Below are 16,244 nucleotides of genomic sequence, written 5' to 3'. Positions count from 1 at the left end.
TGTAGATACAGTATATCTACCTGCAGGTGGTGGTGGGAATCTTTTTCTTCCTGATGTTGGCTGAGCAAGCTTCCATTCTATTTAGGAGATGATGTCCCAAAACAAGTAGGGATGTGGCCACGGCCTAGCAGAAGAGGTCACTTGAATAGAATCACTTAACCAAGAAGGGCCAAGACGAGGAGATTGTTTTGGATGTCAGGAGTCTTGATTCATGTGTTGTTGCTTGTGCGGAAATAAAAACTATCTACTGTAACTGGTATTTGTAGAGCGCTTTCAGAGAGTTTACCAGAGGGCTTTCCTACCCTTTATTTTGCTTAATTCTGACCACAGCCCTGTGATCATTAGCCCAACCTCATGGCCAAGGAAACAGATTCAGACCTATTTAGTGATTGGCCCAGGCTCCCACGGCCTGGGAGTGTCTGAGCAGAGATGTGATGAACTCCATACAGGCTGCAGACCCTAGATCCCATGTCTCACTGTTGCCAAAGCCATAATACACCATGTCCTCTTGCTGGCAGAGTGGAATACATGGAGAAGAGCAAGCATTTACAGGAGCAGCTCAATGAACTCAAGACTGAGATTGAGGCCTTGAAACTCAAAGAGAGGGAGACAGCCTTGGACATTCTGCACAACGAGAACTCTGACCGGGGTGGCACCAGCAGCAAGCACAACACCATCAAAAAGGTACCGAGTCTCCCGTCTTTCACTGATCAGGACAGTCATTAATGAAATGGAGGTTGGCATCTGGTTTCCTGAGTAGCCAAGTCATTAGACTGTTATCATTTTTTATACATACTTAGTTGAGGAAATTTTTTAACTCACGCCAGAAAGGGAATTTAATCTGCCAGTGACTGTGAACCCATTGGCTTGATGGAAGGGGAGCCTGTGTTAAAAGCTCTGATGAAATGAATCACTGTTATGAGACAGGTTTTGATCCATCATTTAGCAGTAAAGCGATTCTGTCTTTTAAGCCAAGGGGAGTTCTGCCCAGGGAGCTGCCTTACTTCATGAGAAAGCAAAATGAAACAGAGGCTTTTGAGAATGGACTCTCCCTCTAGTCTTTTTGGGTTATTAAGTGGCAAGGACTGTTTAAAAAATCCTGTTCTTACTTTAAAGAAACCAAATTCTGAATTTTTAACGTTTTTCATACTTAAAAGGAAGTGTCTAGAAGAACCTTAATGTTTTAAAAGATGAAACTTCATTTATGTTGCTATCAGTTTCAAATTGTTCTCTACTGATATTTTGAGCGTTCAGGTTTTAGAGAAGGTTAAATTCCATAAATATCAGCCCAAGAGTGTGCTTCTCTCTCGGACAAAGCACAAACGGCCCCTCCTGCTGGTTTGTTCCTGACTTATAGCCCAGGGTCAGGCTAATACCTGTAAAAGAGGTGTCATTAAGATGAGACTGTTCATTGAGTTTAGATCATGATGGTTTACCTAAGTTTAATTTTTTACTCTTTACCTTATTCTTTAGAGTGGTCTCCCAGGTTAAGGAATATCTGTTTTCAGTAGTTAAGCTGCATCTGAAAACTCCAAGGGTTCTATAGCTACTTGCCAGTGCTAATGGGTACAGTCGGGAGCCTCAAATTCCTTCTCTGTACTCCAGTTAGTATTGGCACCGGGTAGAGAATTCCTCTTAATAGCATAGCTGAAAAGGAAAGGCCTTTCCCCATTCCACATTCTTCTTCCCTCTGGCTTCCGTTATTTACTGGGTTTCACTTCCAAAACTAAATTATTGAACAGTTAGTGAAAGGGGAACTAAAGTGAGGCCTCAGCCAGTGAGCCGAGAGGTAAAATGATGCCTGGGCCAGGGAGCCAGTCAGCCCTCGAAGGAGCTTCCTCAGGCACCCCACCCCCAACCCCCGCTCCTGTCCCCAGGCTCCTCATCTGGGCACACTGAAAGGTCTCGTCTTTGCTGTTGCTGCCGTGAGCCAGGCCCTCAGGAAAGCCGGAGGGACCTGTTTCCAGGCCATAAAAACAAACAAATGAAGTCACTTGTCACCATTTCAGGCCTGTCTGAGCATTTTGCAAATGGCACATGTGGCATTTGTTGATATCACAGGGTATGTTTTTGTTTTTCTTCATTTTATTTTGCTGGTTTAGCCTCAAGCCCAAGGCAGAAGACCTATCTGCATTTGAGCCCTCAAAGTAGGTTATCCCAGGTACTCTGTATGTGGTGATGGTACTACCCTCTGTGATACTAACCCATGCATGAGCTTGCCTGTCTCTGTCCCTGGGCCATGCCGAGCCCTCCCGAGGGCAGGTGGCACTGGGTACTGGCCGCAGCATGCTTTGAGTCTGAGAGCAGGCGTCCGCCCTGTGGGGCCAGACCAACCTCCGGGGGTTCAGAAGGCTGCCTCGTTCTGAAGAGCATGTCATGGGGCTGTAGGACCAGCTGTCCATCACATTTTGTGTCATCGTTGGGCTGGGGATGGTCATGGCTTCTCGTCCAGTGAGGTCTGTCTAAAATCCTTTGTCTCAGTGGCATAGTCCTTAGATAAATAGCTCTAGCATGGAAATGGGATAGATCTGGGTGTCTTTAACTCAAGATCAAGACCTTTCATGTGGTGACAGCTTCTGAAGACCCATGGTCATACTTGGTCGCGGAATGAAGGGGCTGTCCTCACTCACTCATTTGCCTTTAGAGCCTCCCCTTTCTGTACACATCCACTTTCTTTCCAAGTCAAGCAAACCAACAGTACAGCGGTCTGATCTGTAGCCCATCTAAGTGGACCATCTATCTGTCTGTTGGTGCTCTGAAGACTGTCTCTGCTCAGCTCCTCCACAGCCTGGGGCAGAGTTGTGGTCAGCATGAACTCACATTGGGACAGTCGCTGGCACCCAATAGATGAGCAGTCAGTGGTTGTTGAGTGAATTAATGGAATGATTGCTCCTTTCCTTCTGCGATAGTTCATCATCCTCCCAACATGCCTCGGCAGCAGGGAGAATTTATTATGCCCGGTAATAACATAACATCCTGCCTCTGCTCCTTACCTAATCCCCAGCGGTACGCCAGCCAGTGGACCCACCGACACCTGACAGTCGCGTAGGATGTGTCCTTTGGTGTCCTCACCACAGTTTCTGCTGTTAGAATAAAATAAGCTCACTGGAAGCTTTCTACCAAAAAGTGAGATCTGGCATAAGATAGACCTTATTTGTGGTTGTTATCCAAGCAAGAGAGGTTAGCTACTAAAGTCCCAGATGGATCTCATTATAAGATGGATTCTGTCTGTCAGTGGTTCCAAGAGCCCATACCATGAACCCCAATTTGTGTGTGACACTTTTATTTAGCGGGCTCCTATTTCTTCAGCTTTCATGCCACACATTGGCATCAAACGCCCTGACACCAAGCAGCGCGTGCTCTGAGCAGGGCAGTATGACCAACGCTGGAGTTGGGCAGGCCAGGGGGATCATCTGTCCAAGTGGAGACCCCACGGTGCCCAGAGGACCCTGGGGTGGATCCACTTTGGTTTCCTGGACTTTGTGACTAGCACAGGGTCCAGCAGAAAAATCCCTTTTTGTGTCAGCCTGTGCTGTCAGGCATTCCTGCATATGACGATACCATTCCACCTTGATACGATTTCATCTGTCTTTTTTCTGTAATGATTCAGAATGTTTCGATTCTTCAGGGACCTGATTTTGACCGCCAGTTCTCACTGAGCTCTTATTATAGACAAATGAGGTTTGATTTGCAGTCAGATTTGTACTGCTCCGAGGACATTTACAGAAGTCTTTTTTTTTTTTTTTTTTTTTTTTTTAATGTCTTGATGTGAACTTGTTTTCAAAGCAGGCTGCCAGATTCCAGTTAATCAAGAATTCTGATTACTCGAGGGTTAACAGAAGAATGGGCTCGGCTTTTAATAATAGCTGGACTTATCTCAGCATTACTAGATTAAATAGTGGCAGTTTTTGCTACACCTCACGTTTGATTCTCTTTCCATTTTCTGGACTTTGCTGGTCCCTGGGGCTAGTGACTGAGCATGATGAGTAGCCACCTGCCTGTGCTGGGGCAGCCCTGGGGCTGTGCCTACTGTAGTCTGGGCCAAAGTAAGCCTAGTAAAGAGAAACACCACTGTGGGCTTTGGAAGTTTGGGCACCTAGAGTGTGAAGGTCAGAGCTCCATCTACAAAGTCTAGGACGAGAAATGCAGAGACTGGTGGTGACCTGGAGAGCTTCCAGTGTCCTGAGAGCCCATTAATCTTGGTAATCTTGGTTCAAACCAGGCTGCATTGATTTTTGTTTTGTTTTTAATGTTTTCTGATCATAGATTTCTTCAAGAAAAGAATGGTTCTACCTACCTCCCACAACGCAGGCATGTTCCTTCTTCTCACCTTCAGTACTTTCCTGCCTCACTGTGAGGTCCCAGTGTCCTCTCCGAAGTACTCTCACTTAAGCTAATTCCAGGGATTACCCTTGGGTTCAGGGCTTAGTTATAATGTTCCCTTGGGAATGCCAAGAGGCTGTCCTGTCTGGCTAACCGAGGTTACCACTACTCTGCCACTCGTTTTCTCTGTAACTCTTACTTTCTCTTAATGCCCAGTGTCCTCACCTGTAAAAAGTGAACAAAACAGTTCTTAACCCCCAGGATTGTTAGGAGGATTAAAAGAGGTAACACACCTCTTTTACACAGGAAGAGCTCAGCAAAGAGTTTCCATGAGTTTGGAGGTAAAAACTTTGAAGAAGCCAGAATTAACATCACTGGTTCTTTTGCTATCCGATTTGAGTCTGCAAGGGTATATTTTGTTCCTCCTGCCAATCTTAACTGCCCACATTTCCACTTCGCTCCCCCCGCCCCCACCCTGCCATTGATAATCAGTGCAGCTGGTTTGGCATTTGCATGTGATTCAGAGTGGCACCTAGTTGTCAAGAGTCGCTCTTAAGAACCTAGATTCATTTCATTCTCAGGGGGAGCGACAGCAACACATACTTCTGGCCTCTGAGTCTTTTGAGTGAGGGAGTGAGGTCCGGCAGTGAGGCTGGAGTGAAGGGGACACAGGTGCCGTGGGCTTCAGAGCCACAGTGCCAAGGAAGTGAGCTGTGGCTGGCTGTGCTGCACACTTTGGAGGTGAAGATGCAGTGCCAGAGCTTGTACATTTCGGGGTCTTGCTCTCATCCCCTCTCAGGGGACAGTTTTCACTCCCCGATCCTGAGCTGGTCTGAGTGCCAGCAAACTTGTCATCATTTTTGTGCCCATGATCTCCAAGGGAGCACAGGGTTTCAAAGGAAATCGACAGAGGACAAATCATGAGGATCATGGAGCTTAGAAAGTTTATTTTATTAGTAAATGGTTTGAGCCATCAAGGTCCAGCTGTGGTTTCTGCTGGTGGAGGAACAGGAATGAGTAGCCTTGACAGTTCTCTGAAGCTCTAGCTGCCGCTTGGATCCAGAAGACATAAAAGTCCAATGTCATCTTCAATTTGCACTGACTCCCCTTGGAGATGCAGGGCTGGCGAAGTGAAGTAGAACACTTAGAACACCAGGGAAGTGATAAATCACAGGGCAGGATTGAGTATGCGTGAAAGGCTTCTCCCACAATTAACACCAACGGCCAGAGCCTCCCTGGTGACCTCTGGTCGCCCGCCTCAAAGAGGGCTCTGGTTAGTTTCTGATGCTTGTGTGTAGTTAATGTGTTCAGCCCTTCCATGACCCCGGTCACTGGACCCGAGCTGGCAGTTGGCTCTGCCTGCTTTGGAAACTGGGCATCGTCTGGTGCGGCATCCTCTGCCCTGACTTAAAGGCAGCGTGCACTGGCTCCCAGCTCCAGAACCTTTCTTTTGTTGCTGTTGAAGGGTGGCAGAGGCAGGAGGGGGGAGGAGAAGAACGGGGGTGGGAGCAAGGATTAGCAAGGAGCAGCAGCACTCAGGTGTGGATAGAAAATGCGTGGAAGAGATTGCAATGGTGAACTCTTCCCTGCTCTGTGGGAAGCACAGCGAAAGCATTGGGAAGCACAGCCTGGTCTCCGGGAGCCTGCTCTTCCTGGATGCGATGCCTGGGCTCATCCCCGAAGGCCACTCTTACCTTAACACGTGCACCAGCTAGATGTCCAGGTGCCTCTCAACTGGGGAGGGCTTACCATTCTCTTGCTTGTTTCTGGTAGCTCTCTAGATAGAAGATTCTGCCAGCCTCTTTTCCGAAAGACCACGACCTAGTTCCTCTTCTTGGTTGGGAGACTTTACCCAGTCAAGCAGTTGCCCTTTGGGGAGGCGTTGAAGATCCTACAAAACCTGCTTTGCCCTCTTAGGATGTTTTACAACCATTTGGAAGTGCCTGGGGACATTATTGGGCCTTATTTGATGCAGTAAAACATCCCATTTGGTCCCTCAGCACTGAAGATGTGTTTCAGTGCAGCCTTCCTCCGGCACCTGATTTGTTACTGCAACAGTGGGAGGGAAGAGATGGGATGCAAACTCATTCTGCGGGCTTGAGGTTCTGTTCTTATGATCCTTGCTGTGATTTCCCTTCTGATATTGGCAATTTGAGAATGACATCAGCGTGTCTGCACCTTTTTGCTAAGGTACTCAGTGCTCAGAGAACTCTGTAGCTATGAGTTCGTCTCTACCTGCCCAGTGAAGTGAATCAGACTGATTAGTCCATTTTCCAGGTAGAAGGACGGAGTAGCAAAGGCCCCTGCCAGCATCTCACGGGCAGCTCAAGACACAGGCACACACCAGTTTCCAGGCATCTTCCTACGTTAGGTCCTTAAAAGATTAATATACAAAAGAGACCCTCTGGGCTTTCCCTGAATTGAATTCATTAATTGGGATGGACTTGGCCTTTCATCCCACCCCTGCTTAGGGATAAGTGTGCGCACAGCTCTCTCCCCGTACACATCACCAGATGGCATTTGGGTGCAAGCCGTCACTAGCAAGACGGCAGAAGCGCTTAATCTGGCCAGTGTACAGCAACTATCCCCCTTCACTGGCCTGCCCCCTCCTTGGCTCTGATTTGGAAGGGGGGATGTTGATCACACCCTAAACCAAAGATTATGTTGGAATTTGCTGCTGCTGATTTGGCTGTCACCTTTCTGCTCCAGAGTTGGCTTTCTCCTCGTGGATCCCAGCGCCAGAGAATCCGCATGTCCTTTTGAATCCGTGCCCTCCCCCGCTCCTTCATTTTTGATATGTAGTGGCGGAAAGGAGGTGTAACATGATTTTAGGGCTTGCATTTCAATTCCGCTGCATTTTTATGGGACAAGCAGTCTCAGCGCCTGGACTTATTAGGTTAGTATCTAAAATGGGTTCAGCACTGTGGGTCTTATTGTTTAAAATGAATTAGACGGCCCCCCTCCCACCTTCCTTTCTCCTCCCTCGGGATGAGTGGATTGAGGCAAGGCCCCCAGAGACTAGTTGGAGGAATCCTGGCGCTCTGATTAGTTTTGTTCTCCCAGCTTAATTGTAGAGCTTCCTTTCTCTTGTCATTGATAGCCCAAGTGGCTCTGTGTCCTGCCCACCCCCACGCCACCCCTTTTTGCTTTAGGAACAAGATTATCACAATGCGGCCTTGTGAATCAATTTTCTCTATGTGCTGATGAAAGTGTAATTCATTCTTAATCAAGCAGCCTTGCTGCTGCAGGCTCTATGCCGGAATACATTTAGTTACCCTCCCATCACTTTGGGAAATGATTCCCCCAAAAGGACTTTTAGAGGAGAGCTGGAAGGAGAGTTGGCAGCCAGCCTGGTGCTGTCTTTTTCCAGCAGGGGGCACTCTTGAGAATGATGCTGGAGGATCCTTTGTAGCTGGCCACATTCCCCACTGCCCCCAGCCGGGAGGGATTGGGGAGCCTGGTGCTTGTCACAGGTGCCTTCCAGGCTTGCTGTCTCTAGACCCTGGAGCCATTTCTTAGGACTGGGCAGGTGCCAGATTGTTGTGTCTTGATGGGCTGCCTGAAACACTTGCCCAGTGAGCAGGAGCTGGTTGAACCTGTGTACGGCGTGCTGCCTGGGTTAGGTCCTGTGTAGGCTTGAGAGGAGCCAGCCTCCTGCCTTTTTAAGGAGACAGATATGTCTCCTGGATCTGAACTGGTTGAGATTGGATGGATGTGCCCATGTGGTCACACCACACACAGTTGATAGCTCGAAGAGGTGTAGCTCTGCCAAGTAGCTCCCTCTCCTGCCCTTTCACAGCCTGGTGGCCGTCACAGACAACTGGCAGTTTGATGGACAAATGCGCAGGAAGAGAGGTGACTGCCAGGCTTGTGGCTGTTGATGCTGGGCAGGATGAAGGGGCCAGGCCCAACAGGTGGATCGGAGCCCCTCGTAAGATAAAGACCAAGCTGTATAGATCTGCAGCAGAGAAAGCAAAGGAAGTTTGTCTTCTCAGAAAGGAATTGGATTAGTGACAGACTTGAACAGCCGGTTCAGTCAAGAGAGAACTTAATTCCTCCTGTATTATTCACACGGCTGATTTTAATCAGATGTGAAGAGACAGCTGGAAGAGAGAAGCGGGTCAGCCCAATGCCTGGTGAGGAAACTTCATGTTCTTTTAGTCATCTTTAGGGAACTGGCAAGAGCACTGCAGGATGGAGGCTTTGTGCAGGGCCTCTGTGGTTTATGGCTTCCCGAAGGAGCTGGCGGGACTGCCGGGAGCCCCAGGGTTGGCCCTTGTCTGGATTCAGTGTGAGTTTTGAGCGGTGCGTGGCAGACACAGTCACTAGTCGTGTCCAGGCAGAGCTCTAGCTGTTTGTCCTTACAAGGAATCAGAAAGGTGGACCAGATTCAGCAGGTCCCAGAATGATGTAGCCATTGTCTGCAAGGCCCTCCTTGTCTCTCCGCGTCCCAGGCTTTTCCGCTTCACCACCTACTTAAATTCAGAGGAGACCTTTTTTCCGACAAGCTTGGAGATAGGCCATGGCAGGGTAGTCCCCCCCCCATGGCAGTGTAGGACCCCACACCATGTGCCCTCGGGGAATTCCCCTTTGTTCCCAGAGGCGCTGCCTCCCCAACCCGGCAAGTCGGGCCAGAGGGCGCAGAGGGTTATTGTCGATCATCAAACAGAGTGCAGGGTTGGGGGGGGAGGGGGGGGCGACTGGGGAGACTGGCTTCAGTTCTCACAGTGTGACCTGCAGGAGGTGAGGCCTTTGTCAGGCCATCTCCATGGCACCTTTGCTGTGCTGTGAGCAGAGAGCCGGGCCTGTCGCTGAGCAAGAAGGCAGACCAAACACTGACACGGGTTCGTACACCTTAAAGCATGGGAGGGCGGCAGGGAAACCAGGACACTTGTTAGCTGATTTTCATGAGCACACAAAGACCCACAGAGCCAGTTTGTTTTATGAAGGGCTCGCTTTGTGCCATTTCCTCTGAGCCTTCCCCTTCTCTCTTAGGAATACCCCTGCCTGTAGCTGTACTGTAAACGTGACAGTTAGTGAGCTTTCTAGAAACAGCAGGTGGTGACAGATCCCACAGGTGAGAGGAGCCAGGCTGAAGGCAGCTTGATAGATGCTATCGGCGGTGCCCCGGGGGCCCTCCTGACCTCTGCCCCTGGGCTTCTGAGTTCTCGCCCAGTGCAGACCCTCCTCTTACCGCCTGCTTCCCCCACCCGCTTTCCTTCATGAGCACAGGGAGAGCTGGCTGGCTCCAGAGGAGGACATCTTGATGTCTAAGATAAAGGATGCTGCTGAGGGGGGGGGAGCAGGCAGAGGCCGTGGTGGGAACTGGAAGGGTTCCAGCGGCAGACAGTGCACTTGTGCAATAATTTCCCCTGACAGCAGGGTCCCTAATGGAATTAGGACCGCCAGGAATTACACAGTAAAGGTAAAAGGCAGGGGCAGTGGTAGCCAGATCCGCCTGTGGGCCACAGCAGGAGACTCCCAGTGTCCTCAGCGTCCACGGTCACGTCAGCCACCTCTGTCTGGTGGGTCTGCCTGTTCCTGTAGCAGCCTGGTGCCTTATGGAGGATTGTGGTACTCTCTCCTCTTGCCGAGGCCACATGTCTGTGGTGCTTTCCTACTTCTACATGGCCAGAGTATTTGACTTTGCTCCAAACCTTTCCTCGGGCTGGGGTACCACTTGTGCTTTTGTGAGATAAGAGGTCAGGCTGAGCCCCTGTCGTGCAGCGTGGGGTGGGGTGGGGATCCAGGGAAGCATCTTGCCCACCCGAAGAGGGCTTTGCATCCCAACAAACACATGCTTGAATAACTGGAATCTGGCACTGCCAGAGCTGCCAAAACCTTCCCCTGGCACCTCGAGGGGACAGCCAGCACGCAGCTTGGGTAGAGGATCCAGGAATTCTTGGAGCCAACACTGTACAAATGGGCAGAAGGCTCTCGGAGGCCCCCACAGCCTGGGCTTCCTGCCTGGGGAAGTGGCCAGGCCTCTCGGGGCCATCCTCTCGCCCTGCCTTGGAGGCCACGAAGGCCAGCACAGTGCATGCCCCTGCCTTCTGTACCCCCTCTAGCCTACACTCTGCCCTGCGCCCCCACTGGAAGGAGAGGAGCCAAAGCTGGGGTTAGGGGAAGAAATGTGATGCTGCGATTGGTGCTAACGGCTGTTGGGTTCTCCGTGAGCATCAGGCATGGTGCTGACTGCTTCGCAGTGCTTCCCATTTACCCTCCGTGTCCCCCTGTGAGGAAGGGGTGCCATTGCCCCGCTTCACCGTAGGGAGCTGAGGCCACAGTGAGTGAGTGACCTGCCCAGGACCATCCAACTGGTCAGCGGCTTTAGGTCAGGCAGCCTGGCTGGAGCTGTCTGTGACTCAGTGTGTGGAAGGGCTGTGGGCATCTCCCTGTCCCCTGTTGGTGCCTTGTCCCCCCGAGGAGCCAGCCAGAGGTCTTCTCTGGGAGTGTGGAAGAAATCTAAGTGGAGACATTGGGTTTCACACCTTTTGATTTAAACTCTCCAGTAAGAGGATTTTGTCTCAGTGATTCTTAGGTTCTCTTTCTTTCCCGGTTAACATCATGAGTCCCATTATCACAGAGCACATAACCCGCAGCCGTTCTCCTCTGACTGCATTTAGGGAGAAACCCATCCAGACTTGGCTCCCTTCTAGAGGGAGTTCCATTTAAGCAAAGAAATGAAAGCCCTCTCCATTCCCATTAGAGCTGGGCTTTCCAGAGGGCTTCTGAAATTGGTTCCACTGACGAAGACAGCCCAGACGCGTCCCTGCACTCAGCTTGTTAGTCAGGAACTTCAAGGCCACAAGATTTGGCAGGGTTTAAAGAGCCAGCTCTCAAGCTGTCTCATTTGAGCACACTGACGCCGCCTGTGTTTGATGGAGAAGGGATCGGTTTTGAGCTTCCCTCCCCCACCCTTTAGAGAGGCAAGATGGTACCAAGGACTTTTCAGATTTAGAGACTGCCAGAGGTCCAGGGAATGGGCCAGACCATCCAACCCACTTCCATGGTTTAACTCCAGAGGAAAGAGGCTCAGAGAAGTCAAGGGTGTCCACGGAGGCCACACAGCGAGCTGGTGACGGAAAAGAATTAGTGTCCGGGCCTTCTTAGCCTCATGTGGAGCTCTTGCCTTTCCCATGCATCACACCATTTCCTTAAGAGCCTACATCTTACTCATTCAACAAACATTGTTTGAGCTGCTACTAGGTGTGAAGCAGTAAGCTAAGTGGGTTTGGGGGATATGAAGATGAACACTGTGTGCTCTGTGTCCACCTTCCCTGGAAACCCTCCTTTATGAAGTCCAGGAGCTGGATGTGGAATACACAGTCTCACCCAAACTGGTGATTTCCGGAGGGGGAGCAGGTGCTGGAAAGTGTCCGTGCCAGATGCTTCTGTTTGGGGAGATCCTGGGAAGTGGCCTACAGAGTCTCAGGGGCTGAGGGTTCAGCAATTCCGGAGGGTCACAGATTCTAGTGCCTTTTCTACCATGCCAAGAGCTCAACCCCTGATCCTGCCTGTCTGCATCTTCCCAGCCCTGTGCTTCTTAGGGCAGCATCCTTCCTGGGAAGGCCTTAAGTTTCCAGACAGAGGACTGCCCCTTGGGGACTGTCCCCCTTGCCCGAACCAGCCCCAACCAGAAAGCTCATTGCCTCCCAGCTTGTAGATGCAAACCCCCTGTGAGCTGCCAGGTCATGGGCAAGTCTGCTATAGGGCTACCTGGGGAGCCAGGAGTGGGAGGGACACTCTCCTCCTTGTCTGACACAGGCCTGCCTTGCCTGAGGCTTGTGTCGCCAAGCCGGTCCTCTGAGCCCTGGAGAGGACGAGCATCCCAGGCTGGCGCCACCGCAGACGGAGCCCCACAGAAGCATCTTAGACACTCTCGTAGACGAGAATGTGAGAATCTCTTACAGTGTCCAGGGAGCTCCTGCCCTCTGTGAAAAGATGATGTTGATGACATTTTCCTGCTGACATGCTTCTGTCCACCAGCCATCCCTCCTGGCATGTCCTCATTTGTCACTTCCTAATTTGAGTTCTTGGGCAAATCTGGAAACTTATTTGGGATTGGCCGCCAGCTCCTTGAATATCTGTCTGAGCAGCCTTCCCTTCCACTCCAAACCAGCCCTGAGGTTAGTCCCCAAGGCAGGATGGCACCTGTCATAAAAGCAGAAATCCAGCGCCCTTCAACTTCTTCTCTGCTTCCTTGCAGCTCACCTTGCAGAGCGCCAAGTCCCGAGTGGCCTTCTTTGAAGAGCTCTAGCAGGTGCCCAGCCAGCCCAGGATCTGTCACACCTGCTGCTCCCGGCACCAGAGGGATGGGTCAGACACCGTGGGAGTCATCATAGGTGGGCTGGCTGGGGGCTTCCACGGGAGCTCTGGAACTTTCCCCAGCTGAGTGGAGAGCCCAGCCCCCTTCATGTGCAATTGCCTTGAACTGTGACCTGCAGAGAGCTCTCTCGTGGGGTTCTAGTTCATTTTAAACATTTTAAAGAAGTATTTGTCTTTCCTCATCTAATGTGGGGTTCCAAACTTCCTTTGTCAAAGGCACCCTGGGGTCTATGTCTCACTGTCCAGTGCTGACCTCCCGAGCCCCGGGGAGTGAAGTGTGCAGGAGCCCTGGAGACAGGGAGCCTGGTACCACCGCCCCCACCCCACCCTGGCTCCAGAACGTTCATCTCCTCCACTGGTGAGGAACTGGCATGCGAAGAAGTGTGGCCCACCCGAGCGCAGGCCCAGAGCGGCCTGCCTGCCAGCCTGCCTGCCTGCTACATATCGTCGGTGAGCTGGCCTGTGGCTCCTGACAAGCCACGCGATGTGTCCTCAGCCCGCCACCCCCCCGCCCCCCCGCCCGAGGCTGCGCTCTGGCTGCCAGCTGGTGGAGAATGGGAAAGGCAGCTGTGACTAGGGGAAGACTTTAGGCAGGAGCTGTGATGAGGGGTCGGCTGCCAGCAGAGGGGCCAGGGGCCCAGCAGAACTGAGTAGGAATCTGCTCCATACAGAACGCTCGCTGCCTTCCTCTTGCCACCGCAGACCAGGGTTCGAGAGGCAGGCGGGAGCTGCGTGTCTTTCTCACCGCCCTTCAGCCTTAGTCTCTCCTGCCTGTGGCGGGCCACCGGGGGACTCCCCGGTCACGCTGTAGTCAGCACCTGGTAGCCTGGCTGGGACTCTGTGGCCCCACAAGTACTTCTCACTGTGGCCTCAGTCTGTGTTGCTGCCTGAATCACCTTTCCTCCTGGGCCATATGCCAGCAAGCCCTTCCTAAGCCTTGATTGTACCGGGCCTCCTTTGGGTGTTGCCCTTTAGGGGCAGACAGCCCTTTATTTTTTTTCCCCCTTGGGCCATGTGGGGTCCCGTGTGCTCCTCCCAGCACAAGCCAGATGCACAAGCCAGGTGTCCACTCGCCATCGGTGCTCTGCACCTGCTGGTGCACAGCCCCCTTCCACTCGGGCGGCAGCGGGTCACGGAGCCCCTCCCATAGCACCATGCTCCTTCGTTTGGGGCCACTTTCTTGCCCTTCCTTTTCTCCATGGTTTGGTGGTGCTGCTGTGACCTGCCAGCCATTCGGATCCTTCCAGTGGGGCTGTTATGCAGAGCAGGAGATAAAGTCAGAACCAGTGAAAAGAGGCTTATTAAGTGAGGACATGTGAGGGCCTGGAGATGTCCTGAGAGCAGAGGTGTCTCTGGCAATCCTATGTGGTTTTGAGAAACTTAGAAGTTCACGGAGATCCTGCCTTTTTTCCACGGTCAGGCTGACCTAACGGTGTCCCGGGCTGGCCAGCCCCCTTTTGGGCCCCCTTGCCCTGAGGAAGCCAGCCCTGTGTGTCACTCAAACCCCTTAGGATATACAGGGTGGGACTCCACATCTGGATGCTCAGTGTAGATGGCTGTGGCTGAGAGAGTTTCCTTATGTCTCCCTGTCCCTCAAAAGCCTCTTCCCCTGAGATGTGGTCACAGTGAGGGGAGTCTTAAGGCATCTGTAATGTAGGGCCTGGCTCTTGTGTTGAGGCTTTGTCTCTCCAGGCACACCACCCATCCCTGAATTTCCATGACGAGTTACTTTCCTCCTGACCTGTAAATTTAATCTGTAACAGTGGCTGTGAGCACAGGAGCATGGTGGTGGTTTATATAAATGTTGTCGGGCTTTGTTTTTTTTTTATTATTTAACTGCTGTGTGTGTGTTCCAAGTCCGGGAAATGCCGAGCCATGTGGCCACGAGGGAGCCAGCTGGCATCTGAGCTGTGGCAGGAGCACCGTCGGGCCCGAGAGCCGACTCAGGAGGGCCAGCAGAGCCTCGCTCCTCCAGGAACACTTCAGCTCTCCTTGGAGGCGGGAGCTGGCGCGTACCTCCCAAAGACGGGTAGGCGGAGAGGATGGTGGCCTTTAGAAAAGTCCTGCGCCACAGTGGAAGGAAACAGAATAAAAGAGGAGCTTGGTTTTCAGGGACTTGTGCCGAGGCTCAGGTGACTGTGTTCTTTTCAAGTGAACATTTTTAGGCCATGGGAGCTTATCAAGTCAGGAAGCCTCCACTGAGGGCATGGCCTGGCCACAATTATTTCATTACAAGTGCTTCTGATGGTTCTTGGGCTGCCCAGCTAGTGACACTCCATAAGGCTAGGGTGTTGGCCCTTAGCGGTTCTGTCTACACAGACAGACCTGACCGTTCACCCTGACTGAGGCCCCACCTCAGTCCCAGCAGCGCTCTGACCTGTGACATCAGCTCAGTTATTCATGTACCCACCAGGCCCCGCTAGACAATACCCCATGGCATTACATAACACTTCTTAAGTGACTGTGTTTTGTAAGCTTGGGGACAAGCTTCTCTCTCCCTCTTTTCTCTTTCAAATCAAAACAGCAAATCCAGAGTCTGACAACCAGGACGGTGACTAAGTGTTGCTCGCTGACAGGGCTAGGGCCTTGCAGCCCCCGGAGGGTCCACCTCAGTGGGGAGACAGCCTCTTCCAGCTGCCCTGGGGCCAGGCGAGCCCCTCGTGGGCTTCCAGAGAAGCTCCATCCGTTTTCAAAGATGTCAAACCTCACTCGTTCCAGTGGGGCCTGGGTCTTGCCTCCTGTCAGGGCCAGACCATGGAAGGCTATTTTCTATTCCGGGGATTGTTGTAATTTAAATGATTGTTTTAATAAAAATTCTAAGCTGTCAAAAGTGTCTTGGGCTTCCTTGGTTTGCTTGATGCCCTAGTCACTGAGGCGGCAAGCTGGGCTGGGTGGTAGGGCTGACTCTTGGGGGCTCTGAGGAGACGGGACCTCTGCCCTCCCTGACTGCCCAGCACCCCAACTCCGGCCCCGTGTCACTGGTGATAGAAGGATCACCTTTTCCAGGCCGATGACAGCACCCCTTACTCTACCTTCACCTGGGAACGCTCTTCTTTTGTCCTGTGGGCACTCAGGGTCATGGAGCAGTCCCTGGACAGGGTCCCAGTGCCAGTTTACTCTTCACACCCCCTGCCTGTCCTCAATTCCAGACCTGAAAACTAGGGTGCTGGACCAGGCAACCCTTCAAGGTGCCTATGCTTGCTTCCAGGTGTCCCCGTTCTGGGCTCTGGAAGGTGGGGGGGGGGGGGGCTTGCAGAGCCAACAGGGCGCTGGGCACTGGCTGTGGGACAGATGAGGCCAGCTATTGCCACAGGGCCACACGACTCACACTTGGGGTTGGGAAGCATTGCTGTGGAGCTTACATTTTTTTGTTCTGTTTCTATTTTTTCAATCAATAAAAATCCTTTAAGACCACAACTACTATAGGATAATTCTATCTCAAATCATGCAGCCTAAAATGAAAGATTCCAGTGGCACAATGTGTTATCAGGACTTCTCAGGGACCACAGTGCTGCCTGCCACGAGTCAGAATACATTTCAGGTCTCCATTGTACAGGCCAATCACGAAAATAACCTATCAGAATACGCAAAAA

General features: G+C 51.7%; 1 protein-coding gene across 5 annotated transcripts in view; it reads left to right on the top strand.

Annotated features, from left to right (window-relative positions):
• Positions 1-15,481, top strand: part of NF2 (NF2, moesin-ezrin-radixin like (MERLIN) tumor suppressor) — an 81,521-nt gene extending 66,040 nt beyond the window's left edge. For 3 of the 5 annotated variants that reach the window (XM_047827380.1, XM_047827376.1, XM_047827379.1), the window contains 2 exons: positions 519-684; positions 12,533-15,481. In XM_047827380.1, the coding sequence (XP_047683336.1) occupies positions 519-684; positions 12,533-12,583 (217 nt within the window). In that variant the 3' untranslated portion in view covers positions 12,584-15,481. Of the gene's footprint in view, positions 1-518; positions 685-2,102; positions 2,162-12,532 lie in introns of all 5 variants that reach the window. The other 2 variants (XM_047827377.1, XM_047827378.1) reach the window with 2 other exon arrangements.
• Positions 15,482-16,244: the final 763 nt, after the last annotated feature.

Source organism: Prionailurus viverrinus, chromosome D3 (assembly GCF_022837055.1).
Source record: "Prionailurus viverrinus isolate Anna chromosome D3, UM_Priviv_1.0, whole genome shotgun sequence".
NCBI lineage: Eukaryota > Metazoa > Chordata > Mammalia > Carnivora > Felidae > Prionailurus > Prionailurus viverrinus.
The sequence above is the reverse complement of the archived record's forward strand: the minus strand, read 5'-3'. Positions and strand labels throughout refer to the sequence as shown.